Source organism: Syngnathus leptorhynchus, chromosome 2 (assembly GCF_054491065.1).
Source record: "Syngnathus leptorhynchus isolate UIUO chromosome 2, UIUO_Slep, whole genome shotgun sequence".
NCBI lineage: Eukaryota > Metazoa > Chordata > Actinopteri > Syngnathiformes > Syngnathidae > Syngnathus > Syngnathus leptorhynchus.
Window position 1 is genome coordinate 547,946 of NC_141196.1, and position 11,669 is coordinate 559,614.

General features: G+C 47.2%; 3 protein-coding genes across 7 annotated transcripts; 1 reads left to right on the top strand and 2 right to left on the bottom strand.

The window, feature by feature from the left end:
* Window position 1: 1 nt before the first annotated feature.
* txnb (thioredoxin b) lies at window positions 2–1,761 on the bottom strand. Its single transcript, XM_085905370.1, has 5 exons — window positions 1,595–1,761; window positions 646–750; window positions 512–577; window positions 265–330; window positions 2–190 (listed from the first exon to the last, which is right to left on the bottom strand). The coding sequence occupies exons 1-5, from the start codon at window positions 1,619–1,621 to the stop codon at window positions 119–121; spliced, it is 336 nt and encodes a 111-aa protein (XP_085761496.1). The 5' UTR covers window positions 1,622–1,761; the 3' UTR covers window positions 2–118.
* On the top strand, window positions 873–11,062 carry haus3 (HAUS augmin-like complex, subunit 3). 5 transcript variants are annotated; one of them, XM_085905212.1, is made up of 7 exons: window positions 916–1,018; window positions 4,273–4,475; window positions 8,062–9,022; window positions 9,104–9,316; window positions 9,546–9,778; window positions 10,191–10,470; window positions 10,665–11,059. In XM_085905212.1, the coding sequence occupies exons 3-7, from the start codon at window positions 8,102–8,104 to the stop codon at window positions 10,890–10,892; spliced, it is 1,875 nt and encodes a 624-aa protein (XP_085761338.1). In that variant the 5' UTR covers window positions 916–1,018; window positions 4,273–4,475; window positions 8,062–8,101; the 3' UTR covers window positions 10,893–11,059. The 5 variants fall into 5 exon arrangements, with proteins under 5 accessions (XP_085761336.1, XP_085761334.1, XP_085761335.1 ...); XM_085905210.1 differs by lacking the exon at window positions 4,273–4,475 and having other exon boundaries at window positions 873–1,018; window positions 10,191–10,416; window positions 10,665–11,062; XM_085905208.1 differs by lacking the exon at window positions 4,273–4,475 and having other exon boundaries at window positions 874–1,018.
* Window positions 2,181–6,433, bottom strand: LOC147059887 (prostaglandin reductase 1-like). The gene is made up of 9 exons (XM_085905285.1): window positions 6,291–6,433; window positions 5,085–5,212; window positions 4,947–4,992; window positions 4,587–4,646; window positions 4,269–4,436; window positions 3,571–3,844; window positions 3,395–3,500; window positions 2,914–3,032; window positions 2,181–2,817 (listed from the first exon to the last, which is right to left on the bottom strand). The coding sequence occupies exons 2-9, from the start codon at window positions 5,188–5,190 to the stop codon at window positions 2,707–2,709; spliced, it is 990 nt and encodes a 329-aa protein (XP_085761411.1). The 5' UTR covers window positions 5,191–5,212; window positions 6,291–6,433; the 3' UTR covers window positions 2,181–2,706.
* Window positions 11,063–11,669: the final 607 nt, after the last annotated feature.

Sequence of the window (11,669 nt, forward strand, 5' to 3'; positions counted from 1 at the left end):
ATCATTTCCGAGCAACTCGGGCCAATGTTTTATTGAAGCGACATTCTTGTCACTTGTTCAAACAAACACACACACACAAGACATGCACTGAATTCATGCTGGGTGGAATAAAGATGGTTTACTGTTGTTTACTTTGTGATTTGATCAATTCCTTGAGTTTTTCAGCATTGGCCCCAGAGAACTCAGCTTGCTGTAAAAAGTAGGGGGAAAAAAAGTCAACATTTAGGAATTGAACAAGATGACATCCAAAAGTGTTATGCCTACCCTCTTTCCATTCCTGTAACAGTGGAACGTGGGCATGCAGTTTATATCGCATTTAGCGCTCACGTCCTAAAAAGCACAAAGTCCAAGTCAGTCAAATCCAATCCAATTCATCCCCGATTTAAAAGAGCTCGGGCGAGCCTCGATACACAACAGGAAGTCAATGGAAGAGCTCAAGCACTGGAGGAAGTTTGGTCACTTTCACATTAGCACAGTGTTTGGCAACCCTTCCTGCTTCTAGCGAGCGTACCTCACACTTATCCACATCAACTTTGAGGAAAATCACATCTGCGTAGTCGGGGTCTTCCGCCGCCGCCTGCGAGGGAATCCAGCTTTAGTTTTGCCATCACCACGCAAAACGTGGAACGGAAGAGACTCACTCACTTCAAAAGTGGGGCTGATCATTTTACAGGGTCCACACCAATTTGCGGTGAAGTCCACCACAATGAGCTTGTTTCCACTGTTATTCAGGTAACCCTCAAACTCTTCCTGAAGAGCACAAATGGGGTACAGTAGCAGGGTGAACGACTTCAACCTGGACAAACCATTTGTCCCGCTGACCCCGAACGCAGCATGACGTCAGCATCAGGTGATGACCCCGAACGCAGCATGACGTCAGCATCAGGTGATGACCAGGTTTGAGCTCCATTTTAAGACTATTAGTCCGAAATTCGATGAAGGGAACATCGCTGAGGAAAAACAACCCGATAGCGATCCAAGGCAACCACTCGAGTGAGACGAACTCAAAGTTGACGAGGTGAGTTTGAAGAAAGAAAAAAAATAATAATAATCACGTTGAATTTGTAGCACATATTGTAGTTAGTCGACACATCAAGTCTTTTTTGGAGGGGCAAATTCAAGTAGCCCGTTCTCCCGCCTCATTTGATTGAATCAGACGTTACTTTTCACTGATCCAAAATACTCAAATGTAACTTTTATTGTTGTCGTTAACGCCCTGTGGATCGGAATTTCGGTGTCCGCCGGAAATGTAGGTGTGACGCCATCCTTTTTTGCCGAATAAGGTGGCATTAGCATTAGCTTCGATAGACCAGGCGGGCGGCCGGGCGGCCGGGCGGGCTCTGTCACGCCAATGGCCCCGCGAGTCAGCGCCGCGAACTCTGCCCAATCGGTCACTATTTTCAGGTTCATCATTAGGCCATTTTGTCGTTCTTTGTGCAACGATGTCGATTCGAGGTCCGAACTATTACTTCAGTAGTTAATATGTTACAGCAGCAAAGTTCCAACCTTCGAGCAAAGGGTGGAAACAATCGTGGAAACATGCCAAATGGTGATCGTTTGGGCTTTCAAATACACGGAAACCGAGCCAACTTACCAAGCTTTCAATGTTGATCAAAACCATGGCGATTGTTGCTGGAGAAAACGGCAATGCAGCTCGGTCACTTTTGCAAAAGGCTTGAAGGCGAAGTGGAAATGATTCGGTTTGAGTGCCGTTACGACACTTTCTACGCAACACGCTCCTCCCTGCGGCAAGCTCAACACAACACATGAGGAAGTCGTGTGATTTTCCAAAATAAATGTTAAGTGCTCACACGCACGCACACACGCGCGTATCCCGAGAGCTTTTGAAACACTCAATGTTTTATGAGCTTCATTCATGCAACAATGTTGCTGTTTTCACATGATGTCAACCTAATTCACTCAATGCTGTTACGCTTCTAGACTATTTGTATCGTTTGTGTTTTTTTTCACGAGTCTCTGAACTGAACCTACACGTGTAGTAGTGGAAATGTCTCACTGTATGAAAGGACGCTGGTGCCCGACCAACCAACCAACCAACCAACCACATAACCAAGTGGTTCACTAACATTAATAAATGAAGAGCATCTTTGGTAACCATGGCGACGAGGCTCTCGCGACCGCCATTCAGATTCAAATCAGGCCAAAATAAAGGGTTGGTCCACTTGAGCGGGAGGCCTTCATCTTTAATCGCCGTGCCATTTCATTTGATTGAACAGACTGTCGGAGTAAAACACAATAAATGTATCTTGTTTGAGCCAAACATAGCTTTTGGATTTGTAATGGATCCCTTCAGACCACAATAAACTTTACCCCCACGTTTAGGAGATTGTTGATGTTCAGCTCTTTGTAATGTCAGTCTTGCGCCAATGTTTCACTCTCTAGTAGTCTATTGAATAGTTTATACAGTGGCTTGGAATTTGAAAGGATTTTAATATCACAAAAACCAGGGATCTGGTCAACAATTTGGCTGCATACTAGACTTCCCCCCCACTGTCGTGTGTCAAGCTTGTGTCGTCATATGCAAAAGACTTGAGGCCTATCATTGCTGCCAATTGCATCATGGCAGTATTGCGAGGCTGCCAAAACTTGTACACGATTTATTCCTTTTTAAATGCTCAATACATCAGAGAAAAAAAAAGTTGCGTTTGTCTGGTTTCCATCACTCTGACTAATACTGTCTTCAAATCAGACTGCCACGATAGCCTTGCCGACGTTTTCCCCTCGCAGCATTCCCATGAAAGCCGCCGGCATGTTTTCAAAGCCTTTGGTGACGTGCTCGCGGCTCTGCAGTTTACCCTGCGAGACGGAAACAAAAAGCAGCCGTTTGTTTGCAGGGAGCAACAATGCCGGCAAATCCAACACGGTGACGTGTTTTTCCCTCCCTCCACAAACCTCTTTCAACCAGGCCATGAGCCTCCTGAGGGACTCTGGGTGCTTTGGTTCCCATCTGCTTTGCATGAAGCCCTCCATCTTGAGCTGCTTGACGATCATGGTCATTTGAGGATACGGGCCTGTCGGGAGCGACAGATACAAGCTCAAAATGGCTCCCCACAGTGGGGCTTGCCAAAGTCACGCCCGGGGGCCGCATTTTGTTCTTTGTCAACCAGTCAGTTCTATGCTAATCACGGCCTGACCTAGTTCCCCCGCGGAAAGCAAAAATCTGCTTTTAAATGACCTTGGTGATAAATGTATTGACCAAAAAAAAAATGCAATTTGGTATTTTTTCCAATGAACAGAAATGACCAGCTTTTTCTAAAATGGACGCTCAGTTTCTCAAAAGGACAATGTCGCCCTCTAGTGAAATCGCGGTCCTTTCAATGAAAACACAAGCCTGCCAGCGTGCCAGCGTGCCAGCGTGCCAGCGTGCGTGTACCTGTCTGCGCCTCGGTGTCATTGTAGGTGGATATACTTCCACACACGGCGATTCTTCCAAAATCTTTCATCTGTGACATGGCGACAGTGGAGAAAGGGCCTCCCACCTGAAGAGTAGTCATAAAAATACGAGGACCAATAGAAATGTGAGGGCAGGAAGCGCGGTCATCGGCTCACGTTTTCGAAAAAGCAGTCGTATCCGTCGGGAGCGGCCTTCCTCAGCGCCTCCTCCAGGGAGGCCACCGTTTTGTAGTTGAAGGCCTCGTCGAAGCCCAGCTCTTTGAGGAAGGCCACCTTGGCGTCGGAGCCGGCCGAAGCCACCACCTTGCAGCCCTTCATTTTGGCTATCTGCCCCGCCACCGAGCCCACCGCCCCCGCCGCCGCGTTCACCAGCAACGTCTCGCCCGATTTCAGCTCCAGGACTTCTTCGATTCCGTACAGAGCAGTCAGCCTGGTGACCGAGAGGATGTGCAGTAGTAGGTAAGGATCCGGCTCGCCTTTTTCCTTTACCGCTTGCAATAATACCGTATATAGTCTCAGTTGAGCCAGAAAGAGTTCTTATTGTGCCAGATACGGAACAAGAGTCGCCTTCTGTTCTTAGACTGCCGCTCCCACGTAGGCGTTGAGTCAGCCTAACCTCCACAACGTTTTGGTATCTTTCTATGCGTGACTTGACGCCCCTCACCGGTTTCGACCTCAGGGTCACAGCTACAAAACGGCCTCGTTCAAGTCGCAGATCTGAGCTAACTGCATCTTTGTCTGCATCGATTTCTACTCTGTGCAATACGTTAGGATGGAATCGTGACTTGCTTTTGTGTTTGGTGCGAGATGCTTGACAACCACTCACTTCATCCGTCCCTCCTTCCCTTCCTTACCCAGGCATGCCCACGACGCCAAGAGCCAAAGACAACGAAACGTCCCGAGGCCAATCGGGCATGAGGGGGATGAGGTCGGAGCCGTCCGACACGGCGTGCGTTCTCCATCCGCCGCGGCCCACCACGTGGGCCCCTACGGGAAACGCTGCGTTTTTGCTCTGGATCACCCTACACGACAACAAAGCCAGGAGAACTTTGAAGACCTGAGTGAGTGAGTGAGTCATCCTAAACATTGCCATTCCGTCCCAGTGAGTCAGTCTGTCCTGTTTGTTGCTCTGAGGCTGCACATGTGCATGATGCCCTTTCTCTGCTCCTTACTTGGCCACTTGAGTTCCGATCATCACGTCTCCTTCTTTCATGCGAACGCGGCTGAAAGGCCTGAGCAGACAAGACGTGACTTGATTGCATTTGGCGACGCAGACTTTCAAATCACATTAGAAAGAATTTTAAAATAGAAGAAGAAAAAAAATAATCCGATTGCAAATGATAAAACTGAAATCATTATTCCACAGTGCTCTTCACAATTATTTTGTGACAAACATAAGCAATACACGAATTTGTATTATCATCAATAATATAATATATTTGAAAATGTTATAAGATTGAAAAATGTTTGAAAGTCTCCCGAGAATTAATTCTAAACTTGGAACTTTTGAAAGCGGATTTCTTCTCACTCACCTCATGTAAGGGTCAACACTCAGAAACAAGGCCTCCAAAAGCACCTCTGAAACAAAACAAACAGACCACAAAGGGCAATAAAACGGAAAGACTGCAGTTTAATAGTTGAACGTGAAAACGACAACAAAATGGCATTACGTCCATCTTTAGGCTCGGGCAGCTCCTCCGCTTTGAGCTGGAAGTCGCTTTCCTTGGGAAAGCCTTGGAAATATTTGCTCAGGGTCCACGCCTTAGCTCGAACCATGGTTGGACGTTTGGGTCAGCACCTGGATGGACCACGTTAAAATGTCATGCCGAAAATACGATCGGGGAGCTTGCTGTTTCAACCCGGGCTGGGCTGGGCTGGGCAAATGCAATATTTATTAACGAGATGATTATGTAGTGTCAGCAAGTCATTCATGATCAAATTGACAAATGACCATTTTAGATAAGCGTTCCGCTCCAAATTGCGAATGATTGTTTTTCTCCGTGCCATTGGCTTGCTTTTAAACCGGTTCGGGGTGTCCCCCGCCTACTGCCCAAAGTCAGCCGGGATAGGCTCCGGCAAAAGGAGAAGCAGTTTGCAAAATGGATGGATGGATGGATGGATGGATGAATATTGCTCATTCGTAAAGCACTTCACTGACGGTAGAAAATAGGAATACGATTGTACATGCTTTTTCTTTCATCAAATATTTGAGTGATTAGAGATAAATGGATTGTACTTGCGATCAGAAAATAAGCATCATTTTTAGATCATAAACCGTTCATATGGTTTTTATTCAATTAACTGTTCAGTTATGAAGAAAATACAATTTTAAAATGAGCATGATTTTTTTTTAGAACAACAAGAACCAGTTTACATCAAATACAAAAGTGGTATGATAAATAATTGTACGTTTTTCACGGTAATAAATAATACAATACAATCTTTGCCACAATGAAGAACTTTGCCGTCCATTGAAGAAATAATTACATTCATATTTAAAAAATTTCATGGATTATGATTTTATTACAAAGCTGTTTTACACCATTTTAAACCTTGACTGTGCGTATTTAGTTTGACCTACTCTACAAATGACATGGCCCGACTGACCTCTTAAAAACCCCATGTGGACAAAAGTCTGCACACCCCTGAGTTAAACTCGTGGTGTTCTTCATATCCCGTATTCGAGCAAATATGTGGAATGCAACTGTTGCCGAGTTCATTTCAAGTGAATTAAAAAAGACTGCGGGCGCATTTGGAGCGAGCGGTACGCTGCTGTGACAAGAAATAAACTTCTATCATCTTCAACATGTGATTTAGCAGCTTCCTCGTCAAATTCATAAAGAACAATACATTTCAACTTTGCCATTCTCCCATACCCGTTATTGTCGACTGTAGGACGAGGACGGTAGGCGCTCTTTCTGACTTGGCTATTGCGGAGATTTGGAGTTGAGGCAGACAAAAGTTAAAAAAAAAAATGGGCGGAAACGAAAATGTTTGGCTCGCACCCGATTGGCTGAAAGCACGCCTACGTTATCATGTCGACAGTGTCCCCTGTTGATGACGTTCAGGTTTCGGCGCGGCGCGGTGCGGCGCGCTTCAAGTCCGTTGCCGCCTTCAAGTGGCTGCTCGCTAACCTCCGAGAACCCGATTGGAATTGTGAGTCGTCTTTCATCACTTTGACTTGAAATGTTGTCTATCTCTACAGCTATATTTTCCCAGTTGTAGTTTTTTCATGCTCGCTACGCTAAGAGTAAAAACCAGGAAGCTGCCTTTTCAGTTGAACTATTGGATGATGATGATAGAACTTTATTCATCCCACAGCGGGGACATTTACTTCACATTCACAGCAGCGCATTCGAGTGCAAGAATACAAGTGCCAACATTTCAAAAAAAGGAAAAATATAAGTGCCGCTAGTAGAGACGAAACATAGTTTGATCAGGTGCCACGCATGTTGTGAAGTCTGACAGCAGAGGGAATGAAGGACCTGCGGAACCGGGGTGTAAATGTCTGCTGCTAGAGGAGCTGCTCAGGGACCGCGCAATGTCATGGAGGGGGGTGTTGTCCGTGATGGATTGAAGCTTATTCAATGTATGCTAGAAAGATGGAGACATAGCTGTGGCTTTCTCTGCGAGATTGCGGAAGAAGGTCTAACGCTCATCTCCAGGATTCCTACTCTGTGATAGGGCGCGTCAGTCTTCACTGAACTCAATCTCATTTGTGCAAAGAAGGGAAAGCAAGCCAAAGGCATACGTCAAGATACAAAGTCAAAGTCCGCTTTATTGTCAATTTCTTCACATGCCAGGCACACAAAGAGATCGAAATGACGTTTCCCACCGTCCCACGGTGACAAGACACAGTACACAACACATACAAGCAAATAGCACAAAGAGTAAAAACAATAGATAAGTCGCTCCGGAGTATGCGCCGCGTATGCGCCGCTGACGTCGGACTCGTCGGGAGTTGCAGTTCCAATTATTCCACAGTATATATCAAATAACTATCAAACTATCAAATCATATAACTATATTGTAGCGTTAACAAAGTACCAGGAAAGGCGTGGGTTTGGTAAACGGCTCTTTATTTAACAAAACAGGAGTTCCACGAGCCAACAACTACCGAACTGTAACGATAAAAACATATACAGGTTGCTACACGCAATAAAATATATCAAATAACTTTAACATAAATAACAAGTTTTTCAAACCTTGCGTCACTCCAAATCATTCAATCCTTTGTCATCCTGTGATCGAATCCTTTGTCCTTTATGTAAACAACCGCCACGTCGCTGACGTCACTTGCAGCACAAATTACAGTAATCCCTTGCTACATCGCGGTTCGTTTATCGCCGTTTCACTACATTGTGGATTTTTGAATTTTGAAAATTTGTGAAAACATTTTCGCCCCACCCAAACTATGGAAGAAGAAAAAAAACAACGCAACTTATAGTCCAAAAATACGGTAATGGTAAGAGAAAAGTGTTTACATTTATGCAACAATCAAATCAAGATGCTTTAGCCTCGGCGCCATAAGAAGACCTCATGCGCTGCACTTTGGTTAGCTCTGTTGTTTTTAAATGTGCTTTTTAACTGGATTGGAAGGAAAAACTCAAGTTAACAAACCTTGTAAACATCCTTGTTCCCTTCCAGTTGTACAACAACAAGAGAAGCGAGCGAGCGAGCGAGCGCCATGTTAAACGGTGGGCATTTTGTGGAGGCCGTGGCTCGACTGGGCTATCCCGACGCATCCTCTCTGGAGCCCTCGGAATTCGACTGGATGTTCAACAGTTCTCCGGAAAACCTTCACTTCTTGCGCTTTGTCTGTCAGAACCTGAACCAGAGCAATGTTTTGACCACAGAGGAAGTGCAGGCTTATCGGGAGCTCCACAAGTCCGGCATGCCCATCTTGGACCAAGCAGCCTTAGACAAGGTCCTTAAAACCATCGGACCATCCAAAGAGAGCAGTTCAGCCGAGGAGTGTGTCACTGTAGAAGATTTGGAAGCAGAGTTTCAGGCGTTGATGAAGGAGAAGGCTCTGAAGCAGCAGCGCCTCAAGAGGCTGCAGGCCGTGGCCGCTTCCGGTGCGGATGTGGACCTCCGGCTCGCCGCCAAACTGGAACGGGCTGCGACCCAACTAAAGGAGGCTAATGCTTCTCTGGAAGCCGAGAACGCCAACACCAACGCTGAGCTCCAAAGCCTCGCAGACAAGGCGAGCGAGCTGACGTCGCACCTCTCCGTTCAGCCGGAAGCGGCGCACGCATCCGCCGGCAGAAAGCGCGAGCCTCTTCTTTCTCAGCTCTCTCTGGATCTGTATCTTCGCCATGAGGAGCTCAGCACCGAAACACTCGCCGCTTTCGCTCGGAATCACTTCTTCGCGGACCTTGTCGATACCTCCGAAAGTTTCCAGGGGTTGGACCTCAGCTCTCGTCGAGGAAAAGAGAACGAGGAGGACGAGGAAAAGAGTGAAGCGGCGCAAAAGAGGACGACCCATGTGGCCAGACTTGAGTTGGTGCACATCACTACCCAGCACCAACTGATGCAAGCCACCGCAGAGGAGGCCAGCGTCAAGGCCGGGCTCCACTGGCTTTCTGAGAAGTTGGCGAGCGTCCAGGTAATGGCGGAGCGCCGCGGCCGGCGAGAACGTGTCGGACGATTGGGCGCGTCGACGTCACCTCTTGTGTCTTTCCCCCAGCAGCGTATCGCCAACCCGACCTCGCTTCGTGTGCGCGAGGTGGCGTCTAGGATGGAATTGCAAGCCCTGGAGGCGGAGATGGAAGTTCAGCTCCACGGACCGGTGCCCCCGGTCCTTCGGGAGTCCGCCCGGCTGTCGGTCGTGCCGGTGCTGAAGGCAGACTTGGCCCTGCAACTGGCTAGGCAGAGCGATCTCGCCAGCAAACTGGATGAGGTTTGTGAACACAATGACCGCTCGTGTTTGCGCTACAGCCTTCTTCAAAAGGACCAGATCAAATACGACGAAGGCTGCCGATTGTCGAGCCATCTTGGAGCCCTTTTATAATGCTTTTGGATCATTTATAAAAATGCATACGTATTTGGCAGCTGCCTCTTGAGCTTAAGTGACTCTCCCCAGTGCCAGTGATAAGAAGCAATAAAATGGCTGTCAAATTTCTTACCAGGTACGTGATCATCTCCTCCGCCAGAAGGCCTCCTTCGACGTCCTGCACTTGGCTCAGCAGATTGAGTTACGAGAATGGCGAGCGTGCCTAAATCATCTAGCAAACGTCAACAGCAGGCTCGTCAAAGAACGCGACGCCACGTCCCTCAGATTGGGCGCTCTGGCGCATCCCGAGTTGGCGTTAAACATGAGGCCGAACCCCATCGTCACCAGCAAGGACGCCACGTTCCGCAGGTAGTAACGTGTCGAAGCACCCCGCCCGGTCAGCCAGGCCTTTTGCATCATCTTGTACGTGTTGCACAATTTTCAACTATGAGCTGGAGCAGTGCGTCCACTGTGGGCGTTGCAGCTCCCCATTGTTAGCCATTTCTTCCTGAAAGGATTTGAATTGCTCTGCAGATGGCAGCAAAGCGCCATTTTTTTCTTGAGACAAAACTTCATCTCCATCATACTTTGTAGTTACTACTTGGCTTGGCACGCAGATGTCACAATATGGTGGCAAACGGCTATTTTTCACAGCTCCTTGATACCGAGACGGCGTCAAAGTAGGATGTTCTAAGTCTGAGTTTTGGGACCCAGCTCAGTTGCGTGCTTGCGCAACGCTTAGGCTTCAGTCATGGAGCAGTCTTCTCATTTTCCCCCTCAGACTCCTGCGGCTCCTCCTCGAGCACCGTTCGTCCCGTGGGAGAGTGGAACCTTTTCCGACGTACGAGGCGCTCAAGCAGGCTGCTTGCGGCCTGGCAAACGACCTCCAGGCGTCCCATCAAGCGCTGACGGCGGCCAGCCGGGACCAGGACTTCATAGTGGCTCAGCTTCAGGGCCACTGCGAGGCCCTTGGCGAGGCCCTGTCCGCAGAGTTCCAGGAGCTGCGTGTAAGTTGTCCTGTGGCCACTGCTGACCGGGAGCTGCTGTGTCCCCATGCACGGGTGGGTTGCTTTTGTTTGACGTACTCCTACTCACCACCACCAAACAAACGGCAGTACGTAGCAGCCGACCAAATCTGCGTGTGAGAGTTTGACTGTTTGTGCATATAGGAAGGCTGGTGGCACATTGCACTTCCTCCTTTGATTCCAAATCCCAAAAGCTAGCATCTTCTTTAATGGCCATCCTCTGCCCACAGGAATTGATGGAAAAACTCCAAGAAACAGAATCGTTTTTGGAGCGTTTACAAGAAGCCGTCCATGAAATCAAAGGCAAGAGGAACACGAAGCACTTCCAGCTGGAGCGCAATTCCCTCCTCAGACACGAGAGAGAGCTCTACATCCGCTTCCACTTGAATGTCCAACTCCTGCAGAGCGCACTTGAGGACCTAGAGCGCAGAAGGCTCCTGACGAGCAGACGGGAATAAACCCATGGAAAACTTTGTAGAAATAAAGAATTATTCAAAGAATTTGATAGTTTGAATTTTATTTTATTTTTTTTTTACATCATGTTCCTTCCATCCATCCATCCATCCAACCTATTTTTATGTCTATTTATTTTTGCAACAGCGTGACAACGTCCTTGTGGTTTTAACGTGTTGGTAATAAAGGTGCTTCTGAATTCTGTTGTAGCACAGACAAGATGGAGAAAGCCAGCACCGGAACCCTGTCCGTCGTCGAGCGGGAGTTCTTGGATTTTCTGCAGGCCGAGTTCGAAGAAATCAACCAAGGTCAGAGTAAGATGTGAAGCTATTGCAGATGGTGTCAAACCTTTGAATCTTTGTGTCTTCTCCCCGTTCAGTCGCTGTCTGCACTCGCTGCATTCGATATTTTCCTTCTCTTTCGGAACTTGAAATATTACGACAAATGGCTTTGTTGTCCAAAAGTAACGACGAAAGAACAAGTGCCAATCAAGCTTTTGCGTGCTCACTAAAAGTGAACTCCGCTCATACTTTGAAACACAGTGCAAGGTAGCTTGTTTTTAGATTCAAATTTTAAATGGGTAAATTGTTTTTTACCTTGATAAATATTTAAAAGCTGTATTTTATGGTCACTGGGATTATGATTACTTACATGTGTTTGATGATCTTAATCACGGAAACTGCAAAACAAACAAAATCCGGACGGATGGATGGAGACTGCTTGTACTCTGGAGAGAGATCTGAATCCTAATGACGATTTCTGGTTCTTCATTGATGGCGCTT

Coding starts and splice junctions, on each gene's coding strand:
- haus3 (XM_085905208.1), top strand. CDS start 936: ATGAAGGGAACATCGCTGAGGAAAAACAACCCGATAGCGATCCAAGGC. Junction 9,023..9,103: donor AGAAGTTGGCGAGCGTCCAG/GTAATGGCGGAG, acceptor TCTTTCCCCCAG/CAGCGTATCGCCAACCCGAC. Junction 9,779..10,190: donor AAGGACGCCACGTTCCGCAG/GTAGTAACGTGT, acceptor TTTCCCCCTCAG/ACTCCTGCGGCTCCTCCTCG.
- txnb (XM_085905370.1), bottom strand. CDS start 1,621: ATGGTTTTGATCAACATTGAAAGCTTG. Junction 751..1,594: donor TGATCAACATTGAAAGCTTG/GTAAGTTGGCTC, acceptor TGTGCTCTTCAG/GAAGAGTTTGAGGGTTACCT. Junction 578..645: donor TGATCAGCCCCACTTTTGAA/GTGAGTGAGTCT, acceptor ATTCCCTCGCAG/GCGGCGGCGGAAGACCCCGA.
- LOC147059887 (XM_085905285.1), bottom strand. CDS start 5,190: ATGGTTCGAGCTAAGGCGTGGACCCTGAGCAAATATTTCCAAGGCTTT. Junction 3,033..3,394: donor TGACACCGAGGCGCAGACAG/GTACACGCACGC, acceptor CGCTCCCGACAG/GCCCGTATCCTCAAATGACC. Junction 2,818..2,913: donor TCATGGCCTGGTTGAAAGAG/GTTTGTGGAGGG, acceptor TCCGTCTCGCAG/GGTAAACTGCAGAGCCGCGA.